Genomic DNA, 26173 nt, shown 5'->3' with positions numbered 1-26173 from the left:
AGAGCAGATAAAAGAAAACATTTATTAACGTGTCATTACGAGGGGAGCGCCCGGCCGGGGCTGTCGCACGCCCCGCGCAACACTGGCTCCTTCCAGCTCCGAGGGAGGAGAAAAAGCGGGGAGGAAGGAAGGATACTCTTCGTTTCCAGCCAAGGGGACCTGATCAATGGCCCTCCTCACTTTATTGCGGTGTTTGATTTATTAGCGATGCCCCCCCCCCGTTTGTGTCTTTTACACACACAGACACACACACACACACACGCACGCACGCACGGCTCTGGCTCGCGTCCCTCCCTCATTTCCAGCTCCTGGGCGAATCCCACAGCTGTTTCAACTCTCCGCCGAGGGCGAGCGGGAGCGAGTGTGCGTCTGTGTCCCGGCGAGGGTGCGCGCTCGGCGCCGGGAGCGCGGCCAGCCGGGTCCCGAGGCATCGGGAAGCCGAGAGCCGCGCGGACCCCCGCTCTCCGCCGCTGCCCCGTCCGGGGCCGGACTTCGGGGCCAGGGCCGCGCGCGCCGGGGGAACAAGGACCGGGCCGGCCCGGCCGCGCGTCCATCGAGCCGGAGGTAAAGCGCTGGGGCGCGGGGGGCGCGGGGAGGGCGCCGCGGCGGGTTCCCCCCCCCCACACACCGGCCCCGGGCCCCCGCCGCCCGCGGCGCCCTCCCCGCGCCCCCCGCCCCGGCGCGCGCTCGCCTTCCCCGCTCGGAGGCCGGCGGGCGGGGAGCCGGGCCGCGCCGTGTGCCAAGGGGCTGGCTCGGGCAGCGCGGCCGGCCGGGCTGGGGCGATGTGAGAGCGGCCCGGGCGCGGCGCGGAGCCGGACTTTGGCGAGGGCGGTGCGCCGGGGCGGGGGCCGGGGTGGGGGCGGCGGCGGCGGCGGAGCCGGGGGGGGGGTGGGGTGGGGGGGGGCGGAGAGGCGGGAGGAGGCGGAGGGAGGGGAGGAGGAGCGGCGGCGGCACTCGCCGGGGGATGCAGCGGCGGCGGCGGCAGCGGCGCGGAGTCCCCTGCGCCCCGCGGCCCGGCCGGGCTGCGGCAGAGGCGGCGGCGCCCCGCGCGGGGTGAGGCCGCCGGGGCCGTGCGCGCCGGTGAGTGGGGCGCGCGGGGCCCGGGGGGGGCGGGGGGCCCCCCGGCCGCCGCAGCGCCGCCCAGGTGAGCGGGCGGCCGGTCCCGACCGCCCGGCTCCGGCCCCGGCGCGGCGCGCGGAGGTGGGACCGGGCCGTCCAGGGGAGGCCCAGGCGCCGGCGGGCCGCGGGGGGCGGGGGGCGGGGGGATGACCCGTTTGACCCCGCCGGCGGGCTTGGCGAGCGGGTGACGGCTTCCCACCGCGCTCCTGACCCGCGGGAGCCACGCGGAGCCCTGGAGGACTCCGGGGAAGCGCGCCCGGGCCCGCCGGCCGCAGGGGGATGGCCTCCTTGACCCCTTTGAGTTAGAAGCCAGACCACGTGGGGCTTGTACAGGCAGGACACGGGAAAGCGGTGGACCGGATCTTCAGGGTGACTGGGAGCTCGCAGCTACCGAAAGGGCCAACGGGATCGAAAAGACAAACTTCCTCCCAGGCCAGGTCAGAACCGGTTCTCATCGCCTTGCGGGGAGATGCTCCCCTCCCCGGGCTCCCCGGGGTTTCCGAAGTGTGGCAGCGAGGCGATTTCTAGGAGTGCGCTTTTCTTTCCTTCTGGTTTTTCTCTCTTTTAATTCTTTTTGGTAGTTCATTCATTCGTTCTACAAGCATCCATGGAGCACGTCCTCGTGCCAGGTTCCGCATTAGCTCCAAGAAAAGGCGACGATCGGTATATAGTTCCTGAGCCAGAAGCTCGCTCGGTTCGCTTTGAAGGCAGCCTAGTAAAGAGATGTGGTCTCAGGGTGGAAACTGTAAAGAGACACCAGCAAATCCTAGTTTTGCACAGTGTCCTCTGTCCGCAGTTCCCTACCTGCCCTAGGACTGAAGACAGTGCCCCCTGTGCACAACACAGTCCCCCTCCTCCTCTTCTTCCTGAAAGTTCTGATCCCTTCCCTGCCCCCTCTACTCTTTCCAGCAGCTTGTTTTAATCACTTTTTGAGTTAAAAGTCAATATTTAATTAACCAAGTAATTACATTCAGCTTACGCTTGAATCTGGGTGTTTGCACATCTGTGGCTGCGGGGACGCCGGCCCTGGCCCCCTCCACCTGCCCCTGCCTCTGTCCCACAGGGCCGCCCTCCCTTCCTTCGGGGCAGAGCCCGGAGCCTGCTCTCCCGCGGGTTCTCTGGCGACAGAGAAGCAGGTAGGATGGGCTTTCCCCGGAGGACAGGGCGTCTCTCCCCAGAGCGGCCAGAGTTACTCTCATTTGGCAGTTAATAGTGAGGGGGATTTCTTCCTGCATCCCGGCTACCCGTCACAGAACCCGCTGGAGGGTTGTAATTCAATTAAAGCCATTCATACGTTTATAAAGGGGGTGGGGAGGACAGACTAGAGACCACTCACCTGGCAAGAGAGGTTCCTCCGGCTTTGCCTGTCCCACCTCATGGAGGACAGAACACTCCTCAAAACAGCCCGTCCGGGGGTGCAGATTAGTCTTCTAATAAGCGGCTCAAAGGGGAACGGTGGCAGGCTTGGCCGATAGGAGGCTCGCTGGACATTTGCACACGAAGGATGTGCCTTCCTTGGGCCACGTTTATGTACATAAATGCCTGAAAGCCCATGTGGGTTTGGGGTTTGGGCTTTGCGTACAGTTTTGGGGGTTTTCTTATTTGAATTTGTGGCTTTTTAAAAAACCCTAATAACATGTTACGTTTTCAAACTTAAGGGTTGAGTGATGAGTTAAGTGTAAAAAGCCGGGGCTTGGAGGAAGACAGTGTGGCCGTGTGTGAGATTGTGTGTGCGTGCATGCGCGTGTGCAGGAGTTGTGTCCCCTGCCCAGTCGCTCTGTTCAGCTGTCAGCTGCCGTCCTGAGGACCTAGAAAGGGGTGACTGCACTGCCCGGCATGTGAAGTCCACCTTTGGATTCGGGGGCGACAACTCTCTTCCTTTCCCTAGACGTGTTTAATTTATCCATTTGGCCGTGCCTCGAGGGGCAGCTTTCTGGTCTCCTAAGTCAGCCAGACTGGGAACATCACCCAACCCCACGAAGTCTGTTCTTCAACTCTGTCCCCGCAGAAAGGAACCAAAAGCCTTGTCCTCCAGAAGAATATCAGAATTCCCGACCCGCTTGTAGTTCAAAGAACGAGCTTCGTCTAGACTTAGGGTGATAGATAACACTTAGGTAGTGTTTTGTGAGCCATACGCTGTTCCAACCCCTCGTGCATAATAACTCCTTTAATCCACACAAAAACCCTGTGAGGTAGGTCTTGTGGTTTTCGTCATGTTAAAGACGAGGACACAGAGGGGATTGTGACCTTCCTGGGACAATTGGTCAGTGGTGGAGCCAGGATGTAAGAGGCCCTGTGGCTTCAGGGTCCATTCTGACCCACTGTACTCTCCTCCGTCCGTGACCTGGGTCTTTCTTCCAGATGCGGAAGAAATACATGCCCCGTGGAAGAAAACGCATCTAGACAAAAGTTTGAAAGGCAGAAGCCCATCAGTAACCCCTCTCCTCTCCAAAAGTCTCCACTCTTTGACAGATTTGTGTTTGGTTTGCGGGGGTGGTTTGCAGCCTGAGGAAAGTGTGCGATTGCCGGGCCACGTTTCCTGCCCCGTGCAAATACACACACACACACACACACACACACACACACACACACACACACACACACGCTCCCCTAGTCAGAATGCAAAGGGACGCATCAAATGTGGCTGATGCAAAAAAGCACGGCCTCCGAGGGGCGGAAGGGTTAACGTTTTCCGAGAAGTGAGGCCCTCTTGTGGTTGGTGATGGAGTCGCACTGGCCTGTCCTTGGAGAGGTGGCCCCGAGGTTCCCAGCTTTCCATCAGGCCCCCGGGGCCCTCTGTGGCTGGTGGGCACGGAAGGTGGGGCTTCTCAGTGCTGACCTGCAGGTGCGGTCGCCTCACCTCAACCTGCCTGCCTTGCGAGGAGCCCCCGCCCGGGGAGGCCGCGGGGCCCCTGATCCGATTCAGGGCGCTACCTAATTGGAAGATCATTAAGATCATTATAATTAATTGGCATCCTGATAAATGGCGTGATTGCCTAACTGGGACGGTTGCTAGGGAACCGGGCCTCACTTGGAGCCGAAAGAGGAAGTCGCGTGGGTCTGGCCGCGGTCGGGTGTTCTGACTACACAACCAGCAGTTAATGGGGGGCAGGGAGGCGGACGACCCGAGCGGTCTTCCCGGCATCTGCTGGTGTTTACTGAGCAACTGCTGTGTGCAGGTCGCAAAGGGAATGTCACAGAGTCTCAAACCAGCATAAGGAGAAAAGAAGGGACGTGTTCGCTTTTATGGCCACAAACTGCTCAGGTAACTCTGGCTTCAGATGCAGCTGGAATCCGTTCCTCTGCCTGTCTGCTCCTCCTTCCACGGGGCCGGTTGCCCTCTGGCTCCAAGGGGTGGGCAGGCCCGGGCTTCCTGCCCCGCTGTGTGATCCGGGGAGCATTAGTTAACCTCTCTGGGCCCCGGCGTTGTCGTCCAGCAAACGACGAGGTCTGTAGTAGCACTTACCTCCTGGTTTGTGGCAAAGGATGAAGCGAAGTCATCAGCAGCAAGGGCTTCGCGCGGCATCTGACCTCAGCAGGCCCTCAGTAAACGCCGGCTGTTATCATAATTGAGGTGTCCGAGTTGGCTGCTGAAGAGCGGTCCTCTTGTTCTCCCTGGTCTAAGCCCAACAGGAAAGAACAAGCCTCTTTTCTGGAAATGCCCACCCTCGCCCCAGGCGTCCCTCTGATGGCACTGGTTTATGTCACGTGCTCACTCCAAACCCACACCGGTCAAGGAAACGAGCGCCCGACGGTGGGCTTAGGCCAGGCTCCCAGGCCCCACCCTGGGGCTGGGGACGGAGCAACGGAGCCCCCAGAGTCCTGGAGAGCACAAGTTGGGGGGCTCCCAGTGGAAGGAAGCCTCATTGCTACAGCCTGCTAAACATCCCGGGGTGTCTGCGAGGGACCTCACAACAAATATCCATTGTGCCGGGGAACCAGGTGACTGCGCAGCCTGGAACGTGGGGATTCCTGAATAAGACTAAGAGAGAGGTTTGGGGGCAGGGAGATGATCCGGAGTTCAGTCGTGGACATGTTGGGTTTGAGATGACCAGGGGATCTGAGCTCTTGGTCGCTGTGGGATACCCACGTCTGGAGCCGGTTGGGGCTGGCAGCCTAAATTTGGGAGGCCTTGGAGGATCCGTGTTATTTTAAGCCATGGGACTGGACACGACCGTCCAGGGAAAATGTATTTTGTTCTCTGGTGTGGTCTGCCCCTCCCCTCCACCTGCCTGTCCTGCATCTATCTGATGACTATTTTTAGCACACCTCACAGGCTCACCTCCTAATGATGCTCCTGAGAAATTCACAAAGCCCCAGGCTGAGCCCGCTTTGTCCGTCTCCTCACTGCTCAGTGATTAGCGGATAGAACCAAATATTCATCACTCGACAACAGGTACCTTTGGGAACTGAAGGTCAGGTGGGATCTTGGGCCTCATAGGCAACATGATGCCTCCCTGGTAGAACACCTGTTGGCATGGTCTTCGAAGCTTTTCCTCCAGCCCAGACCCAGACTTCATGGGATTCTCTCACCAGAGACCACCGCCATTTTGAATTCTACACAGTCTCTTAATGAGATTCCAAAACATACGTTGTCCAGGGGCCCTGGCCTCTGACACATGGCTTTGTCTTGTAAAAGCCTGGCCCACGGCTCTGCGCACTTGGGCCCTGCTTGAAACATTAAGTAAATTCTACCCCAGACCCAGAGTCGTTACGAGTAGGTCTTCTAAGCGAGAGTTGATGGACGGGGCCATCCCCAGGGGCCATGACGTGTTTAGCCAGGTGGAAGCCAGATGTGTTAGGTGAAGAATATAGCCAGTAGCCTTTGTTACTGGCTCCCAGTCAGGGCCCCAGTGGGTGACTGGCCCTCCTCAGTGGCCAAAGAGAGGAGCGTTTTGAAAAGAGAATGGAAAATGGCTCCCAGAAGTTCAGGAGATGTTCATGCTCTGGTGAAAGTCAGATCATCCCAAAGCTGCATTTCTGGCCTGCTCTAGAGACAGACCCTGTCCACAGACTTGTGCATGCGGGCCACTTTTCTGGATATTTCAGACACCAAGAAATCCTACCACAGTTCTTAGAGGCTTTAAGTCCTAAGCATTTGAATGTGAATCAAGATATATTCACCGCAAGTAATGGTGAATTACACTCTCCTGGCTGAGAGTGGCTTACACAATAGAAACGTTAGCTCTCGCTTAACAACAGTCCAAGCCAGGGGAGCCCTGGAGCCAATTTGTACAGTGTCTTCAGAGACCCAAGATCTTCCAGGCCTCTGTTCCTCGGTCCTCATGCGTCTTTGGCCTTGCTGCTTCATGGTCTCAAGATGGCTGCTGCAGCTCTGGATATTACAATCCCCCATACAGAGTGGAAATAAAGAGTGGGACCCCATGCTGCCAGCCTTTTAATCAGAGAGCAAAATCCTTCCAAGAACGCCCTCACCCCAGCAGACTTTGCTTCACGCCTCATTGGTCCAGGGTCGGGTTTTGTATGCACACCTAAACCAAACACCGGCAGAGGGAAACGGGCTTTTCGTGTTTGACGTCACTCGGTGGTTCCCAAAATTAGCAGATCGGACGCCCTCATAGAGCAAATATTTTTGGCAGGTTTACCTGAAATGAATTCCTGGTAATACAACCTCTCTGCACGTTTTTGAACTGATAAGGTATCCTGAGTATAATTTAAAGAAAAACTAAGAGGAAAGTGAGTTGTAAGTAAACATATGTATGGCCAGCTATAAATCTTAGGCACAACTACGTTGGAAGACGCAATAAAGCAGTCAGATGCCCACGCTAGTGTGGAATCACATAAATCTGACGGCTACAGACACAGCGGGGTAGGCCATGTGATTTTCCCAAATGGCGAACAATTTACCAAAATCTCCGAACAAAACAAACGACAGTCTTCCCTTGGTTTACCTCGCGGTTGCATTCCCAGAAAATTCAGCGTAGAGTAGAACCAGGCAAAACAGCTTTTGTGTTTATATGTGAAATGGGGTTCGTTTCTGAGGCCAGGTAGCTAACTGTAAGAGCTTTTTCGCCTACGTGAGTGTCTTGTGGGACATCGGAAAGTCATGCCAGAAATGGGGCGGGTCTGGGGGTGCCTGGCTGGCTCGGTTGGAAGGGCATGAGACTCTCGATCTTGGGATCGTGAGATCGAGCCCCACATTGGGGGTAGAGATTACTTAAAAATAAGAATAATAAATAGAACGTACTCAGTTGGAAATGGGGCAGTTCTGGGGGTGCCTGGCTGGCTCGGTTGGAAGGGCATGAGACTCTCGATCTTGGGATCGTGAGATCGAGCCCCACATTGGGGGTAGAGATTACTTAAAAATAAGAATAATAAATAGAACGTACTCAGTTGGAAATGGGGCAGTTCTGGGGGTGCCTGGCTGGCTCGGTTGGAAGGGCATGAGACTCTCGATCTTGGGATCGTAAGATCAAGCCCCACATTGGGTTCTTCACTGCGTGGAGGGTGGCAAATTATCCGTCATCCCTGCTCCCCTACCAGACGCCGGAAACATCCCCCAGTTACCATGACGACCAAACACTCTTCACAAATTCCTGCGAACACCCCTCTGGGCTGATTTCACTCTTCTGAGAGCCAAGGGCTTACGCCACTGCTGGTTTATTGCCAAAACAGGGGTGCACCTCCGGGCCCGTAAACTGAGGAGTGATCCTGTGGGGGCCACCCACAGCTTCTGCCTCAGAACTGTCCCCGGGGACAGCTTATTGCCCTCCTTGTTGACGCGTTCCTACAATACCCTAGTCCCTCGGGTGACACGATCCCATGTTGTTAGCACGAACCAGCTCTCCAGCGAATGGGCTCCTGAGTTCTTGGGCACATCCAGGTATCAGCGGCTTCCACCTGGGCAGGAGATGAAGAAGGTGTAGAAGACTGGACGTAAGAGACATCTGACAGTCCCCCTGGTTAACAGGGTGCATTCTAGAACCAGACTTCCTGATTCACCTACCAGCTCTGCCGCTCAGTAGCTGGGCGGAGATGGTCAAGTCAACTCATTTCTCTGAGCCTCAGACCCCTCTTCTGTCAAATGGGGATGGTCACGGCGAAACACTAGTTCACTGGGTCGGCACGTGGAAATTGCTTCCAAAAGTCAGGCGTCCTTATTATTGCTTATACTTGTAGATCCCCTAGCCTTTTTGCTTTTTTGATACGCGTACATCTTGGAAAACGATTACCACAGTAAGGTTAGTTAATACGCATCATCGCACAGTTAAATGTTTTTCCTGGGGATGAGAATGTTTAGGGTTTAGGCTCTTAGCAACTTCCGGGTGCAAAACACAGCCTCATTAACCGTGCAGTGCGTCGTCCCCGGTTGCAACGGGAAGTCTGTACCTTTTAACCGCCTTCGCCCATTTCTCCCACCGCTCACTCCGCAGTCTCTTCTCGGTATGAAGATTCCACATATAAGCGAGCTCGTGCTGAGTTTGTCTCTCCCCTGATGGCCCGTGCCACAAACGGCAGGGTTTCCTCCTTTCTCCTGGCCGAGTAATATTCCCATGGTCTGCGTATACACATCACCTCTCCTCTCTCCGCTCACCCCTCTGCGGCCACGGCGGTGGCTTCCGTGGCTTGGCCACCGTGGACGTACGCGTGCAGATAGCTTTTCGAGACGGTGATTTCATTTCCTTTGTATAAATCCCGGAAGGGCAGTTGCTAGATCATATGTTCTGTGTTTAACGTGGGGAGGAACGGCCACGCTGCTTTCTTCTTAGCTTCTTGAAGTGCTCCTGTACTTAACTCCCGTCGGTCCGCGAGGAAGGCTGCAGTACCCCCCACCCCGAGCTGAGGAAGTCCGCATCCTGAGGCCTCCTGAGCTGTCGAGCTGCGCTGTGCCCCGCTCCCCACCCCGCCCCCACCCACCCCTCTTTTAGGCCTCAGTCAGGCCAGCTCAGGAAGGGAGCAAACCTGGGGGGCCAACCTATAGGGCTCCGAGCCCGTCCCGGGAGCCCAAGGTGGGCTTGTCACCATGGACCCAGGAGATGCTCATTAGGGGAGCGGGGGTTCCGAACAATCTCCAGGGCAGCTCTTAAAAACCCCGGCGCCCAGCCCAGGCCACACGCAGACCAGGTAACTGGGCGGCCTGGGGGTGGGGCCTGGGCATCCGAGCAACCAGGTGACTCCAGTGGGTAGCTCAAGTTTCGGACGGCTAAGGCAGGAAGAGAAGGTGCTGGATGGGGTGCCTTCTGCTAGGCGTTTCTGCAGTTGGTGGTGGCAGCTGCTCTAACAAACCCCTCCTTCCAGTGACCTGTTGCGCCTGTCGTAAAGTCCAGACTCCTTGCCATGGGCTACTCTGCCCTGCACTGCCTGGCCTCCACCCCCGTCTCACTTCCTCCACCTCCGAGCTTATTGTGCCATCACACTGGCCTCTTCTCTGTTCGTTGGCCGCATCCGAGCTTGTTCCAACCCCAGGGCCTTTGCACTTGCTGTCCCCCCGTGCCTGGACATCACAAGCCTGGCTCCTTCCGATCCATCAGGTCTCCGCTCAAACGTCACATCCTTAAAGGCCTGGAATGACACCTGTTTTATGTTTATAACACTTGCCACTCTCTGGAATTATCTCGATTTACTTATTTGTCCTTTGTCCTCTCTCCTCCCCCTAAAAAGTAAGCCTCGCGGCTGCAGGAATCGGGTCTGTCTCACTCATCACTGTAACCCCAGCACCCAGAACAAGGCCCGGGACTCTGAGTGCTCAGGAAATATTTTTTGGATGAGGGAACCTGGGAAGGAGGCTCGGAGATGTGCCGCTGGGTCTGAATCTAGGGTTTGGGGATTCTTCGAGGGCAACTGCTCAAGGTGAAGGAGTCAGAACCAGTTTGCCATTTGCAGAAAGCAAAGGTGGGGGGCGGGGAGGGTTGCTCCGGCGTCCATCCCGGCGCTGGAGCTGGGGTGTGTGCTGAGGTCACTCACATCCGCCTCGGGCCACAGCGGGGACGTCAGGCCCTGTGCAAGGGCTGGCAGAATCCGCCGCTTCTGACCAGTCTCAGGCCACTTGGTACACGGAAGTTAATCTGTGAGATCAGTGGCGGGACATTTCTGCAGGTGCCCTGGGAAAGACAGCTCTCCCCACCCCCCACCCCCCTCCCCCGCCCTCATTGTCCCCTCCTGAAAGGAGCTGTCACAGCCCAGGAGACCTGCCTCTCTCACCTCCTGTCCCAAACTCACACTCCTGAAGGCTCACATTTCTGTGCCCCAGACAGCATTCTAAGCGGCCGCGCAGATGAACATGACACGGGTTGTCTTAGTCCGTTCAGGCTGCAACAGAATCCCAGAGACTAGAAGGTTTCGAAGCAGCAGAAATTTATGTCTCACCGTTCTGGGGCTGACAAGTCCAAGGTCGTGGTGCCGGCAGATTCAGAGTCTGGTGAAAGCCCGCTTCCTCCTTCACAGGTGACACCTTCTCGTGGCCTCGCATGGCAGAGGGACAAGGGAGCTCTCTGGGGTCTATTTTATAAGGACACTAATCCCGTTCATGAGGGTCCCACCCTCATGACCTGATGACCTGCAAAGACCCCACCTCCTAATACTATTGGATTGGGATGAGGTTTCAACGTATGAATTTTGGGGAGACGCAAGCATTCGTCTACAGCACAGGGACCTTCTAATCCCCATTTTACAGACAAGGAAAGTGAGGCAGAAAGAAGCCTCTCCTCGTCCTGCCCTCTCAGAACGGGACATCACAGGCTGGCTAAGCAGGGCCTATATTCAGCTCACAGAGATGTTTAACCTACACACTGTTTTGAACTTTTTTTTAAGTTTATTTATTTTGAGAGAGAGGGAGCATACAGCACGGGGGGGGGGGGGGGCGCAGGGAGGGAGAGGGCAGGGAGAGAGGGAGGGAGAATCCCAAGCAGGCTCTACACCATCAGCACATGGAACCAGATACGAGGCTCGATCCTACAAACTGTTGAGATCGTGACCTGAGTCAAAATCAAGAGTCAGACGCTTGACTGACTGGGCCACCCAGGTGCCCTTGTCTCAAACATTTTTTAAAGTTACTTGTCAGATTTTTAAAAATTCTGAGATCTTAGGGGCGCCCGGGTGGCCCAGTCGGTTGAGTGTCCCCCTCTTGATTTCAGCTCAGGTCGTGATCTCACGGTTCGTGAGTTCGAGCCCCACGTCAGGCTCTGTGCTGACAGCGTGGAACCCGTTTGGGGTTCTCTCTCTCCCTCCCTCTCTGCCCCTCCCCTCCTCGCTCACTCTCTCTCTCTCTCTCTCTCTTTGATCAGGGCCCATTATCGTCTCCATTTTGTAACTGAGGCACCAAGTGTGGTGCTCCCCCCCCCCCCCCCTCCGGACTAGCAGCTCCTTCAGCTTGGTCATCTCGGTACCCTCCGTGCTGAGCTTCCTGGCTGTTTGAAAAGGGATTGAAAGAAGGGAAGAATGATGCCCCTCTTTGAGGACACTGATTAGAGCCACTGGCCACTGGATACCAAAAATCTTGACTGGTCGTAGCCTTCAAGGCTCTTTGGTTGTGTTTCTGCTCTAGGAGAGAGCACCTGCGGCTGGGTGGCTTAAAGCAACAATGGAATAATTTGTAACCGTTCTGGGAGTTGTCAGGGTTCTCCTGCTCCCTGTGGTATCAGCTAAAAGGTCCAAAATGGGTCCACTCTGATGACCTTCAGCGAGTGCTGGTCACACGGGGGAGTTACCTCCTCCCCACGTGGCCTCTTACCGCGCTCGCTCACCTATGGTGGTCGGTCTCATGGTCTTCTGACTCCTAGGAGCCCAGCAATGAAAGCTACCAGGCTTTCTAAGGCTTTAGCTTAGGAAGCTATAGGGACCCCCAAGGAGCTGCTGGAAGAGGGGTTCCAATGGGACAAATACACCCCTGTTTGTCCCTTCTGCCCTTAACATTCCATTTGAGAGTCAAAAGCCCGAGGAGAGAGTCTGATGGGCCAACTTTGGTCACATGATCACCACTCAGTCACATGGCGAGAGAGAGGGTGACATATCTTGTCAGGCGAGAGAAATTCATCAAAAGGAAATTGGGTTTCTAGTGTCGAGAGTAGTGGACCAGTGGCCGGACGAAGTTAGAAGCCACTGCTCAGCCCCTGAATAAGTGACTCCCCCAGGATGAGCAGTTAACATTTTTGAGTGAATGGATGGATAGATGGGTGGGTGAATGAATGAATGAATGAATGAAGGCATTTGTAAAAAAAATCTGCTAAAAGTAGAACGCCCAAATCTGTGTGGCATCTCTTCCCGGTCAGGGGCCCCATAACTCAGGCACTGCTGGGGGTCTGAGAGACCTCTTCACGGGGCAAAATTGGCTCCCAGAATTCTAACCCAGCATCCTGACCCCAAAGATGGGGATAATTGGAGCTGGCTCCCGGCAGGGAGAGCGTGTGCGGTCATGACCGAACTGCCAGCACAGCGAATGTGCTCCCGCCTCCCCAGACCCCACCCCACGTGGACACTGGCGGTGAGCTCTCACGCCCTCTCCTCCAGCCACTGTGCACCTGTCAGAGAGTACGCCTTGTGACACTCAGCGAGTCCCCCAGCGCAGTGAGACCGCTCCAGTGGGAGAAACTGATCCGAACTCAAGGAGCACCACCTCTAACCTCCGCTTTCCTCCCCTTGGCCGTCTGTTTCCACCTGCCGATTAAATTGCACAGCATGCCAGGGTTGGAAATGGACCTGTCCTGCAAAATTCTCTGGACTCCCGTCTCTAAATTTAGTGAGTTATTTGGTAAAAGTTGCTTCAGACTCCTCCTCCTGCCTATGAGTGCAGGCTTCTCAAATAATTCTAAGTGCCAGGCTGTTTCCAAGGTGAGCTAATGAGAAGCTCATCTGTTAATAGCAGGGGCATGATGGGCGAAGATAGTACACGGGGCTGTGGAATGGGTGGAAAGGGAAGAAGTAATTAGATTATGAACACCAGGCCACCAAAACAGACTTTTGTCCCTTTATGTTTTGCTCAAAGGAAACTATATACAGTCTCTGGAACCATAAATACGTGTCCTGGGCGGGGTAAACCGTGCTGGGAAAGAGTGGGGTTGAAAAAAAATAGACGGGGGGGCCTGGGATCCGCAGTCCTGGCCCAGGCAGTCTACACTGAGAACCAGCCCACAATTAGGCGTGAATAATGACTCTGTTCAGGTCCAACTTTATTGCTTTTGGCCAAAGGCCTTTTGGAGAAATAACTTTGTAACTTGCTGCCAGGGAAGCTTTCATGCACAGCTAAGACAAAAGAACAAAGGACAGAGGTGGGTACTTCTGTGTCTGATTCCCCATTTCCCCTGAACACCTAGCAAGAACAACGGGTGTGGCCTACCTGGAAGGTGTGGGCTGGCAGAAGGTGATGTCCAGTCTCCTCTGTGGCAGGCTGCCACTCCTGTTCCTGTCATTCTGGTCTTTATTCTGTTTATTCTTCGAACCAGCCAAACTCGTTCCTACCACTGGGCCTTTGCACCTGCTTTTTCCTTCGGTTGTAAAGCATTTTGCCTATAACTGGCTTCTCCCCACCTTCAGGTCTCAGCTCAAACATCACTCCTTCCTAGAGGCTTCCCCTGATTTACTGTCTATCCTGTCTCCCCGACAGTTTTCTTCAAAGCTCTTCAGACGACCTGAAATTTATCTTCACGTATTATCTGTCTCCCCCACCAGGATGTCAGCTCCTTGCGGGTAGAGGCCTGGCCTGTTCCATGTTTATGGCTGTTTGCCAGCATCCCATGTAGCACCAGGCACATAGTAGGTGCTCAGAAAAGATCGCATAGCTTTGAAGGGTTGCAAATAGGCCTCCGGCCACACTCTAGTGGAGCTTTCTTTGGTCGCTCCATGTTTCAAAGTGAATGCTTTCACTTTGGAAACAAAGTCTCCAGTGTGGTCCAGTCCCCACCCTCTAACCCATTCTCCCAAGTCCAGAGCATGTCACTCAATTCTCGGGCCTAGCCCCTGCAGGCATTTGAGTTTGAGGCCCTGCTGTAGACAGAGGCCACTGCAGACGAGCATGTCTCCCCAGAATTAGCCACACAACATCCAGGCTTCTCCTGAGCCAAGGCCACGGGCCAGCCCGCTGGGCTCTGGCCGACCCAGGCCCACTGACTGGATGAAGGCATCCAGTGGGCAGGACCCAGTGGTCCTCACTTTAGGGCCGTGTGTTAGGGGTCATTCCGTAAGTGACATCAGATTTCACTGTGTTCTCTTCTGAGCCTTCTGAGTCCTCGGGGAGGGAGCCCCTGTTACTCCTCCTTTGTGGCCTTCAAGGAGGCCTGTAAGAAAAAGGTCAGTGCCCTCGGCAAGCAAGGATCCAAGTGCCGTGTCATGCATTTGTTTCTTGATGTTGCTCTCCATTTATGGCCGGGGTTCTCCCCTGGGAGCAATTTTGCCACCACCCCCCTCGCCCCTGGGACATGTGACAGTGTCCAGAGGCATTTTTGATGTCCACAACTGGGGGTGGGTGCTAGTCACGTCTCACAGGTGGAGGCCAGGGAGGCTGCTAAACACCCTGCAATGCACAGCCCTCCCCCACCCCCACCCCCGGCAGACGATGGCCCGGCCCCAAACATCAGAAGTGCCAGGTTAAGAGTCTGGTTTAGTGCAGGTGATGCTCATTCCCCAGAGAAAGACAAGCCTAACTGAAGAAGAATCGGGCAGGAATGAGAGCACAGGTAGAGGTCAGTCCTGTCGCCTCTTTCAGAGCAGAACGGACCGTGTGCCTCACGCCAGGGCCCCTGCCCTGGAAGCGGCCATCTCTCCAGAACCTTCCTGGGAGCCGCCTGGAGAAATGCAACCGTTGATTCTGGGCCAGGCGGAGCGGCTGCGTTGCCTCGGCCGAGTTCCTAAGGCCTGCGGCTGGTCTGCAGCTCTCTCCTCTGTCCTGACGTTGTCAGCCCTCCCTCCCAAACCTGGTCCCCAGCCGTCCCCCCACCGCCCCGGTCTGGAACCCCCCAGTCGAAGTCGCCTCTCCCGCTGCCGGACAAGCCAGCCAGCCGCCCGAGGAGACGGGCCGGCGGCCTCCCCTCCCGCACTCTTCTGTGTGCACGGTGGCCCTGGGCTCAGAGGGCCGAGGGGCCAAGGCTCAGGATCGTCACTTCCGACGTCAGCAGGAGGGAAGTGAGGGCAATTAGGGCCGGTTCCCCCAAACCAGGTCCCACACTTCGCTCTGGGTTTCTGGGTCTGTTGGCTGCCTTCCCCCTTAAAAACGAGGAGGGGGAAGGGTTCTTTTGAAGCGGGAATAAATGCTTTCTGGGCCAAGATCACGGGAAGCTCCGTTCTCCGTGGCTTTCTACGTCCAGTGCAAGATTTTCTCTCGGCCCGTCGTCCCCTCAGAGCTGCTGGACCTGACCCCGCCGAGTTAACTGAGCCCTTCGGGTCGTACAGGACGAAGGAGTGGGGTCAGGGGGGCCCCCGGGTGACCCGGGGCCTCCTGAGGCCCAGGGATCTCCGAGGCTGGCGTGGGCACAAACTCCAGTGCCTGCCAGATGCAGACACGGAATCGGAGTCCGTTCGAGTTTCACTTCCTAGAAAGGCTGATGTGTGCCGGGCAGAGGCCCACGTGGCCCCCACGCTGTGGCGCCCAGGCCCCCGTGACTTGGCGGGTCCCGCCGTGTTTCCAGGACAGCCGCAGGATAGCCTGCGTGCTTGTCCACGCTGTGACCTTGGCGCTCCTCCAGGGAAAGGGGGCAGGGGGTCCCCATCCCCTCCTTTAGAACCCGGCCAGACTTGGGACCTGCCCGTGACCGATAGAGGCAGGAGTGACAGTGGGGACAGCAGAAAAGACGGAGTTGGGTTGGAGACACGGAGGCGGCCCTGCCCGTTGCTGGGACAGCCGCCTTGCGAGCCGGAAGCAGACCCCACCCTGAGGCCACCATGGTGGGAGGGAGCCCGGGCCTCGAGGAGGAGCCTCCCTGAGGTCCTGGCCAACTGCCGGTAGCCGCTCTTCGGTGACCCCGGCTACGGCCGCACACATTCTAAAGCAGAGGCCAGCGTTCTGTGCTGTGTCCCGTTTGAGCTCCCGGGCGCAAAAAACAAACAAAAAGGACTTTATTCTCCTGCTAAGGTTGAAGGCAAATTGTTACACAGAAGTAGTTGCTGGAGCACCTGGCGTGTGCCAGTCTGCCCTCCCATTTGTTTGTTCATTCACTCATTCGTTCACTCGTTCATTCCTTCAGTCATTCGTTCCTTCATTCCTTCACTCATTCGTTCATTCACTCATTCATTCATTCCTTCACTCATTCGTTCATTCACTCATTCCTTCACTCATTTGTTCATTCACTCGTTCATTCACTCGTTCATTCCTTCAGTCATTCGTTCCTTCATTCCTTCACTCATTCGTTCATTCACTCATTCATTCATTCCTTCACTCATTCATTCATTCCTTCACTCATTTGTTCATTCACGTATTTGTTCACTCATTCACTCAGCCCTTCACTCATTCGTTCATTCATTCCTTCATTCGTTCATTCACTCATTCATTCCTTCATTCGTTCATTCACTCAGCCCTTCACTCATTTGTTCATTCACTCATTCATTCATTCCTTCATTCATTCATTCATTCACTCATTCCTTCACTCATTTGTTCGTTCCTTCACTCATTCACTCATTTGTTCACTCATTCATTCCTTCACTCATTCGTTCATTCACTCATTTGTTCACTCACTCATTCGCTCATTTGTTCACTCATTCACTAGTTCATTCACTCATTCTCTAGTTCATTCACTCATTCTCTCATTGATTCAGTCACTCATTCATTCACTCAGTCGTTCATTCTTTTGTTTGTTCATTCACTCATTCATTGATTTGTTCATTTCACTCATTCATTCACGTGTTCATTCACTCATTCATTGATTTGTTCATTCACTCATTCATTGATTTGTTCATTTCACTCATTCATTCACTCGTTCATTCATTCACTTATTCACTCATTCATTGATTTGTTCATTTCACTCAGTCCTTCACTCTTTCATTCACTCATTCATTCACTTATTCATTCACTCGTTCATTCACTCACTCATTCATTCACTCTTTCATTCATTCATCAGTATCGAGAATCTCACATCTAGCCCCCTCACCACCCCTGTCCTGGTCCAAGCACGGTCCAGGGCAGCTGTCTCACTGGCCTTCCTGCGTCTACCCTCCTTCCCTGCAGTCTGTTCTGTTAAAGCCTGCCCTATTAAAACCTACATCCAATCTCAGTACTCCCAGGCTGAAACCTTCCAGGTCCTCCTCTCCCAATGAGCCTTCCCCTCACTCAACTCCGCCCAGCCATACTTGCACACTTTACCTTCCTTAGACTCCCAGGTCCGCTCCTCCCCCAGGACATTTGTACCTGTTCTTCCCTATGCCTGGAACACCATTCCCCTAAGATGTCTGCAAGGCACATTCCTTCACCTCCTACAGGACTCTGCTGACTCCCCTCTCTAAAGATGCAACCTTCCTCCCACCCCCACCGTCACTTCTGACCTCCCTCTCCTGCCTCCGCTCCTGAGGACTCATCGCCTCATGCCTGTGATCTCTTTTGGTGCCTGATTCATGCAAGATCGTTCATTTCTGGATCACCAGCATGTAGAACAGGGCCTGTGCGTAGTAGGTGCTCAGTAAATATTTGTTGGCTAACTGGAAGAATGGGCACCGGGGGGTGGGGGGGGTGGGGGTGGGTGGGGGGTGGGCAGGAGCTGGGGCTGTGGATTTAGAAAAGAGACAGCCCTGCCCCTGTGGAGCTTCCGGTGGAAAAACAACCCCCACAAATAAAGACCGAACAGAAGAGCCCATCAAGAATCACGTGTCGTGATGAGCATTCCGAGGAAACAAACCTTGGGTGCTCCTGCTTCCAGGAGGGAGGCCAGGGAAGGCCCTCTCCCCACCTGTCAGACTCCACCCATCCCAGGCTCCAGGGCCGTGCCCAGGGAACAGTCTATTTTGCTTGGCAGGTGAGGAAACGAAGACCGGATCAGGACCAGAGTTCCTGACTCCCACACCCACGTTCCTTCTCTTTGCCACACCACCTTGTTCTTATCAGTTGACAAAGAAGGATGAGGGCAGTTTGCCGACGCTAAGACCGAGTTGGGCTCAGGCCCCGGCCAAGGGCCAGCAAGCCATGTTGTCAGGTTTCCACACAGAGGCAGAAGGCGGCTGGGAGGCCGCCTGAGTCAGCGCTTCGCCTCCGGCTTGTTCTACCATACGGGCTCCTTCGGTTGCAAGTGACAGAGAAGGCAACTTGGAGTGACCCAAGAAACAAAGAGAATTTGATTCCTGTCCCTGAGGAGTCAACGTGTGAGAAAGCTGACCTAAGAAGAAAGAAAGAAAACAGCTGAAACCAGCCAAAGGAGAAAAAGGGATCTATTGGCGCCTGACACCGAGAACCCAGAGGAAAATCTTCCTCCTTCGGGCTTAGCTGGATCCGGGTCTCAAATGTTGTCAAAACGCAACTACGTTCCCTTGCTCCGCTAGGTTTCCTTCTGTCTCTTGGCTTCATTCCAACCTCTGCGTGAGGCACGATGGTGTCAGTCTTCCTTACTCCCTTGGTGGAATGACATAGAACCAGTTAGCCTGTTGGAAAGAGCCCACATCTCTTCCTAGTGAGGCCAGAGTGCCTGGATTACTCTAATTGGCCAACCACCGAGGCAGAGGGATTGGAGGCTCTGATGGGCGCAGGTCTGGATCACGCGGTCTGCTCTGCAGCTGGGGTCTGATTTGAACCTTATTAATGGACCGAGGATCCCCAAATGAAAGCTGCTGCTGTTACAGAGAGGAAATTGGCCCGGGGTGCCCGGGTGGCTCAGTTGGTCAGGCATCCCACTCTTGATTTCGGCTCAGGACGTGATCTCGCAGTTCGTGAGTTCGAACCCCGAGATGGGCTCTGTGCTGACAGCTAAGAGCCTGCTTGGGGTTCTCTCTCTTTCCCTCTCTCTCTGCCCCTCCTCTGCTTGTTCGCCTGTTCTCTCTCTCTCTCTCTCTCTCTCTTTCTCTCTCAAAAGTAAATAAACCAACATTCAAAAAAAAAAGTTGGCCCAAACCCAACAAAAAAATGCTAGCTAACACGTATACGGGACTTACTGTATGCAGTTCTATTCTACGGGCTTCATTGGCATGAGGCCATTTTGTCCTCATAACTATTAAGTGCTGTCATTGACCCCACTTGACATTCGAAGACACTGAGGCCCCAAGAGGTTAAGTCACTTGCCCAACTAGTCCAGAGTGCAGCCAAGATTTGAACCCCAGCAGTCTGGCTCCAGACCCTACCTCCACCCCTTCTGTATCCATTTCCTGCCACATTGTAGCACGGATCTGTCTGCGTGGCTTTCTCTACTCTGTCAGCTCCGTGAGATGTGTGTCTGCTTTTTATCTCTGATCACGAAACAAGACTCGCACATAGATGCTCAGATATTTGGGCACGTGAATGACGTGGCCTCTCCAACGCCCACTCAGGTTACGTGCAAAACCTTGTGATGTTCGGGGCTTTCCGAGACCTTGAATACATTGTTTCTAAACTGTCTTTGAGCTCTAACTCCACTCCAAGGCCCTGTCCTAAGAGTTCACGGTGGTTTGCCATTCCGTCTAGCCCTGCTTTCTCACACTTGACACTTTTAGCTGGAGTTTTTCTTTTTTTTTTTTAATTTTTTTTTTTTTCAACATTTTTTATTTATTTTTGGGACAGAGAGAGACAGAGCACGAACGGGGGAGGGGCAGAGAGAGAGGGAGACACAGAATCGGAAACAGGCTCCAGGCTCCGAGCCGTCAGCCCAGAGCCCGACGCGGGGCTCGAACTCACGGACCGCGAGATCGTGTCCTGGCTGAAGTCGGACGCTCAACCGACTGCGCCACCCAGGCGCCCCTGGCTGGAGTTTTTCAACTCCGGCTTTGGATGTCTTGACTCCTTAGAGGGTCAGCTCCTCGAGGACAGGGACTTTTTTTTTTTTTTTTTTCTCACTGCTTTATCCACCGTGCCAGGAACTGTGCCTGGCACATAGTAGGCCTCTGAGGATTTCTTGTTGAATGAATAGTTATGCCGGCAATGGAGTTTTAAGCCCTTTTCTTTCTGCCCTGATTTGCTTTCTAGAGCCTGAGCCCTTGTCTTGAAACCTGATCCTTCCCTCCTCCCTTTGAAAGACTCTTCTCTTGTCCTGCATCCTGTCCTGTGCGTGCCTCCGTGCCTCCGGCTAGAATTCCAAGAACAGAGAGCCACCGGATGCCCTGGCCCAGGGGTAGGGAACACACAACCTGGGCCCACAGGTTACAGGAGCTCCTGTCGTTTCTTGGACAGCCCAGAGAGAAGGCTGGGGAAAACCCGCGGCCCAGAAGAAGAGCTACCAGGGGAGTGTCAGGTTTAACAGACGTACTTGTGTCGTCCCCTGTCTAGACAACTTCTGGTCTTGTGAAGTTCGGGACCACACATTTACATTCCCTCCCACTCTGCCTGCCCCCTCCCCAGGCCAGCAGGGGTTTTTTCCCTTCTTCCTGTTTGCGCAACGCGCTTAACCTCAGTTTCTTGCCTCATTCCTGGGTTTCCAAGTGAGCCTAGGAGGCCGGAGAGGGCTGTGGGGTCAGGATGTCAGGGTGTGGAGCTCAGCCGTGAGGTCTGCTTGCTTTATCCATCCAGGGCCCCGCAGGAAACAGATTGTGGCCTCCCACAAAGGCGTGAGCAGAATATAAGAAAATGAGTAATACAGAGCCCTGGGACTGGGGACGGTGGGGAGCATTTGCTGGAACCCGGAGAGGGCCACCCGCCACGGAGGCCCCCAGCAGCGATAGAGGGAAGTGGTCAGTTCCCAGCAGCTGGGCGGACCACCCCCTGGCAGTGTCCCCCCTTGCCCAAACCCCACCGGGAGCCAGAGGGCACGAATGAACCCCCCCAGGGTGGGGCCTGTGAGAAGCACCCCATAAGTTGTATTCTTCTTCGTCACTGTTCCTTGAGGGCGTTTACTGTGTTGGGCCTGGTGCGTCCTGTTGCAAAGGACACTCTTGTTGAATTTGGGGATCCACACAGGAAGCGTACCATGTGGGTCTTTCTGGACAGGGCCTGGGTGAGATCCAGGGAGGCTCCCCGAAGCTATGGTGCATGGGGCCGGGGGGGGGGGGTCATCAGTTCCCCCCCGGGGACTTGTTCCTCTCTGCAGATTTAACAGATAAATCTAGAAGCAGGAGTGATGTTGCTGAACACTTGGGACGTTAGTCATTTCTGGAGCTGCCTTTCTGGGCTGGGAAGCCTTTGCCAAGGTCGGCGAGAAGACACAGGACGAAGAGAAGGAGCCAGATGGACGTGGCGGTGAGCTGGTGGGTGTGAGAGGACGTATCCAAGGGACGGACAGAACGTCAGTCCGCTGGTGCTATACGGATTCCTGTTCAGCCACGCTGAATCCTTTACCAAGAAGGAAAAAAATGGAGGCAGGTTCCCTTGTGTCATTTTTAATTGATTTCTTCAGCATCCAGAGAGAGGCTGGCACAAAGCCAGGGGAAGTCAGAGCTGGGGGAAGTCATCGAAAATCGACCTTCTGATGAAATAATTAGCTCCTGTTATTCTCAAGTCTCTGGGTGCAGAGCTTTGCCTCCCATCCAGAGGGGGAGCATCCTGGCCGGCGGGTTGTAGTTGCCTGGGAACGGGGGGGGGGGGGGGGGGGGGGAGGGCACGAGAGGGCCAACCTGGGTGCCAGGAACAGAGTCCAGCTGACCCGCGTCTCCCAGCTCCGCCCACCCTCCGACCCAGGGCTCCCCATCTGGGCTGCAGCTCCCAGCTCCATACCTCCCTCCACAGCACAGGCCCAGAGCCCAAAAGACCCTCGGAGGACACCTGGCCACCGCCTGCTGCGTTTTGCAAGTGAGGAAACTGAGGCTGGGAGACTCCCGAACTGGCTTCCAGGAGGTTCTGGTTGAGCAGCCCGGCCAAGCCAGGCTGCGTTTGAACCTGTGTCTGCTGCTGCTTTAACCACATGACCATGGAAAAGTACTTGTAACTCTCGGTGCCTCACCTTCCTCATCCATCAAACGGGTATAATATCGATGGGCGGAGATGCGGAGGAAACGTAGAACGTGTCGCAGGGGATTTGCTGTTGTTGTTTCTGATAGATGACACCTGTGGGGCCTCCCTTGGAAATTCTCTCACTGTCATCTTGGGGCCTGATGTCCGTCTGAAGGAACAGGAGTGTGCGTTTCACAGACAAAGCCGTGGGGCTGGTTGGCACATCCGTTAAAGTGCAAAGCATCCTGGTGTATTGCCAGGGGCAGGTGGGACACAGGCTGATAAACAACATGATTTGGGCACCACCCCACGATTTGGGGTAACTCAGGGACCGATGAAATGACAGAGCGTGGGTTTTTTTCAATCCTCTCCCAGCCTCACGCTCCCCCCGCCCCCCAGCAGAACAAAGGGCTGATGCCCTTTGACCCCTTCCAACACCTGCTGGTCTCCCTTAAAAAAGAGAGCGTGTGCAGGGGCGGGGAGAGCAGACAGGCCCAGGGCTCGGCTCAGAGCCTTAGGAAGGAACTAGAAGCCGTGAGGCTGCGTGTCTGCTTTCTTTCATTTTGTGTGAGTTAGTTTGATGGAAAAGGGCTGCCGATTTTCCATTCACCCTGGGATAGAAGGTCTGCTTTTTCAAAAACATGTATTCGTGTTTTTATTTTTAAATGAGGCCATTTCACAGTGGAAGGGTTGTGCAGATGTAGCAGGAACGGGGGCTCTGGCACTGGAACAGAGGAGGTTGGGAAATGTGCAGGGGGGCCGGGGCGCGCTGAGCCGGCAGGGGAGCAGGGGTGAGGCCGTCTCTGCCATTTTCTCTCTGGGGAACCTTAGGACGGTGATTAAGCTCAGTTCTCAACTGTAACGTGGGGGCAGCACTAGGGGTTGTTGGGAGTGGGGGAGGTTCTGCAGGCGGAATGTGCCTGTCACAGCCCAGCCACGGCCACAGGGATCATCGTCCGGCGAAGGTGTACTTTGTGTGACGTGTTCCGGTTAATTCCGTGCGCCAGGCTGCAGGCTCGGCACCCTGTATTAACCCGTTTCGTCCTTCACGCCCATTTTATAGATGAGGAAGCCGAGGCACAGAGGGGCTATCTGCCCGGGGTCCCTCAGCAAGTGGCTCCGGCATCCGTGTCATAACCATCCCGCCGTGTGGGACACGGCAGGTCCTCAATACACAGTTGATGCGGTGCCTCCGGCTGTCGAGAGGTCTCGAGACGGGAGCCGATTCTTGCCCCCGGGTCTTGTGAAAGTCCCGGTTCCCCGGTCAGCTCCCCTGAGAACGTGATCCGCATCTCCCCGATCTGCACAGATGGCCTGTCGGAGGCCCCTGGGGCGGGCAGGGGGGAGCACCCCGTGGAACCTGCTCCTGCTCTCAGCCTGCCCTGGGCAGTGACCATCGAAGGCACCACTTCCAGAGCCAGTTTGGGTTAAGAGAGCAAACAAGGAATCTTGCAACACCCGGAAGGAGCCAGCAAGGGAGGGGAGCCGCGCTACCCACAAGCCTGCAGGGGCAAGAGGAGGGAGAGGTGCCCCCAGGACTGGAGGCGAGCTGGAACAGTGGCCAGACTAGAGCGACAGAGGCACTGGGACACCGCTGGTGCCAGGGAGGGGGCAGAGGGGAATAAGGAGCCTGATTTCCTACCTCCCCCTGCCCGGCAGCCTCCCAGCAGAGGCGAGAACCAGCAGGAAGCAGGAGACGAGGCAGGTGCGGTCTGCAGAGGTCAGAGTGGCTTCCTGGGGCCCAGAGCAGGGTGGAAAATGGATCAAAGGGAGGGAGCAGCCCACCCTGGGACCCTTCCTGGGGGATGGGGGAGGGGGATGGGTCGGCGATGCTTCCGAGCCTCCAGACTGGGGTTACCGCATGGCCCTGCCAAGCCCCACGTCCCTCCCTCTGCAGAACTCAGAAGACCTTGACAAGATCTCCTTTCCTTTAGCCATCTGAATATTTATTTGGCACCTACTATGTACCAGGCTTAGCCTAGGTGCTGGGGACCGAGCTGTGCATAACACAGGCCTCTTTGCTACCCTCGTGGAGCTGACCCTTCAGTGGGGAGAACTGGGCAAATAAGATAATTGCAGGTCGCAGTAGGGACTATGAGAATAAAACAGGTTATAAAACACAGAGGGTGTCTCAGGTGGGGGCACCACGTTAGATAAGGGCAATCAGGGCAGGCCTTTCTGAGGAGGTGATGTTTGTGCCGAGACTTAGCAGAGGAGAGTGAGCCCAGCATAGAAAATCTGGGAGAGGGCTCTTCCAGGCTTGAGGAGGAGTAAGTGCAAAGGCCCTGGGGCAGGAGCAAGCTTGCGTTGTCCGAGCAACAGAAAGAAGCCGGTGGGGCTGGGGAGCGATTGGGAGGACTAAGGAGAGGTAGGCTGGGGCTGGATCACTTGGATCCCCTGTGGGCCCTGGCATGGAGTGTGCCTTGTATTCCTTGAGCAGAGAAGCTGAGGGACAGTCCGAGCAGGTGAGGGACAGAACTGGGACGAAGGTGAATGCCCTGCACTGGCACCACGTGGAGTGAGTGTCCCCTCTGTGTTGCGCCCTGAGCCCCTTGCTGGTCTCGGCCTGGGCCAGGCCTGCGGAGGGATAAGATGGGATTTCCATCCTAGGAAGATCCTGCTGTCCGTCCTGGAGAGAATGGAGGGTGGGGGCGCCGTGAGGGAAAGTGGGGGGCCCTCTTCGAGGGGCGTTGTAGCGGCACATCCCCTTCTGCGGACCGGAGCCCTCGATGAGTTCCCCGAGCTGTGACTTGGGGCCGGCAGTGGCGGGGGAGGGGAGGCTGGCAAACAATCCTTCAAGGTCATGCAGCCCACCTCCAATGAGCTTGGTTTCCTCCTGACAGATCTGCTCGCTCTCGCTCTCTTGCTCTCGCTCTCTCTCATTTTAAATAAATGAGACCAGAAGCCTATATGTGGAAGGACTTGAAGGCTCATTTCCTCAAGAAGTAGAAAAATGACCACAGAGAGCAAGGAGCGAACCAGATCAGACCTGCCCGAGCCAAGATTCGCCATCCCGCCTGCTCTCCCCCCAGTTCGCTGGGGAGCCCGTCCGACCCGGGGTTCAGGGGTGACCGAGGTCGCAGCCGACTGACGGCTCTTCCCCCACGGCTTTTTTAGCCCTCAACATTCTCCTCTGTCGTGTTTATTCTGCCACTTAAAGCCAGTGCGAATGAGTTGCCCAGCTGTGGGGTCTGTCTGCGGGGGGCCTTCACACCCACCCCCACTGGCTGGGGCTCCCATAACGCCCTCGTGTCCCTATTCTATCCGTGGGAAAACCAAGGTTCCTTGCTGGCCGGGCGGGGACACCCGGAGGGTGAGCGACGCACGGAGTTGTTCAGTGCCACACCTGCACATCCCTCCCTGGGCCACACGCTGCCCAAGAGCTGGGGTTCCATCCGGCTCACCTCTCCCCACCTCGACCCCCCGGTGCCGGCGGAGAGGGGACGTCCAGAAATATCAGCTCCCCCAGACTGGGCTCCTTCCTTTCCTTTCTCTGGGGCTGATCTGTCTGTCGAGCGGGTCGGATGGTTCGGGGGCCGGCTGGTTATCCGACCTTGGACGTGGGCCGCTGCCAGCACATTCGGAGGATCGCTGGTCCAGGGAAGGGGGGGGGGGGGGTCTGTCTGCAGAAGCGGTCAGAGAAGGCTCTCCGGCCGCTCTGTGGCCCGAGCGAATTGCGAATTGCAAATCCTCTGCTCGAAACTTTCTCCGAGTTAGGTTTTCTCGGCTGTGGCTACCCCTGATCAGAGACGCCCTCGCTGTCCGTGCCAGAAATCATTATGCAAGCCCAGCCGTCAGGCGGCCTTTACGTAAAGACTGACCTGATTCTTCTCCTCCTACTCTAGATCCGTGAGTAGAGCGGGAAGAAGGGAGAAGAAGCAAATCCACAAGACGCGACTTCAGGCCCCTGCGTCCCGCCAGAGGCGACGGGCCAGCGACGTGGAAGATGGGATCCCCCGGCCTCCTGCTTTGCTTGCTGTCTGCCACCGTCTTCTCTCTCCTGGGCGGAAGCTCGGCCTTCCTGTCACACCACCGCCTCAAAGGCAGGTTCCAGAGGGACCGCAGGAACATCCGCCCCAACATCATCCTGGTGCTGACGGACGACCAGGACGTGGAGCTCGGTAAGCAGCTGGCCAGCAG

The 26173-nt window shown here is 55.9% G+C and overlaps 1 protein-coding gene across 3 annotated transcripts in view; it reads left to right on the top strand.

Moving 5' to 3' along the window:
* The first annotated feature begins 304 nt into the window (after positions 1–304).
* Positions 305–26173, top strand: part of SULF2 (sulfatase 2) — a 117304-nt gene continuing 91435 nt past the window's right edge. The window contains exons 1-2 of one of the 3 annotated variants that reach the window (XM_058685884.1): positions 305–564; positions 25879–26154. In XM_058685884.1, coding sequence (XP_058541867.1) covers positions 25980–26154 — 175 coding nt within the window. In that variant the 5' untranslated portion in view covers positions 305–564; positions 25879–25979. Of the gene's footprint in view, positions 565–952; positions 1081–25878; positions 26155–26173 lie in introns of those variants that run through there. The other 2 variants (XM_058685881.1, XM_058685883.1) reach the window with 2 other exon arrangements.

This window comes from Neofelis nebulosa, chromosome 9, assembly GCF_028018385.1.
Source record: "Neofelis nebulosa isolate mNeoNeb1 chromosome 9, mNeoNeb1.pri, whole genome shotgun sequence".
Taxonomy (NCBI): Eukaryota; Metazoa; Chordata; class Mammalia; order Carnivora; family Felidae; genus Neofelis; species Neofelis nebulosa.
The sequence above is the reverse complement of the archived record's forward strand: the minus strand, read 5'-3'. Positions and strand labels throughout refer to the sequence as shown.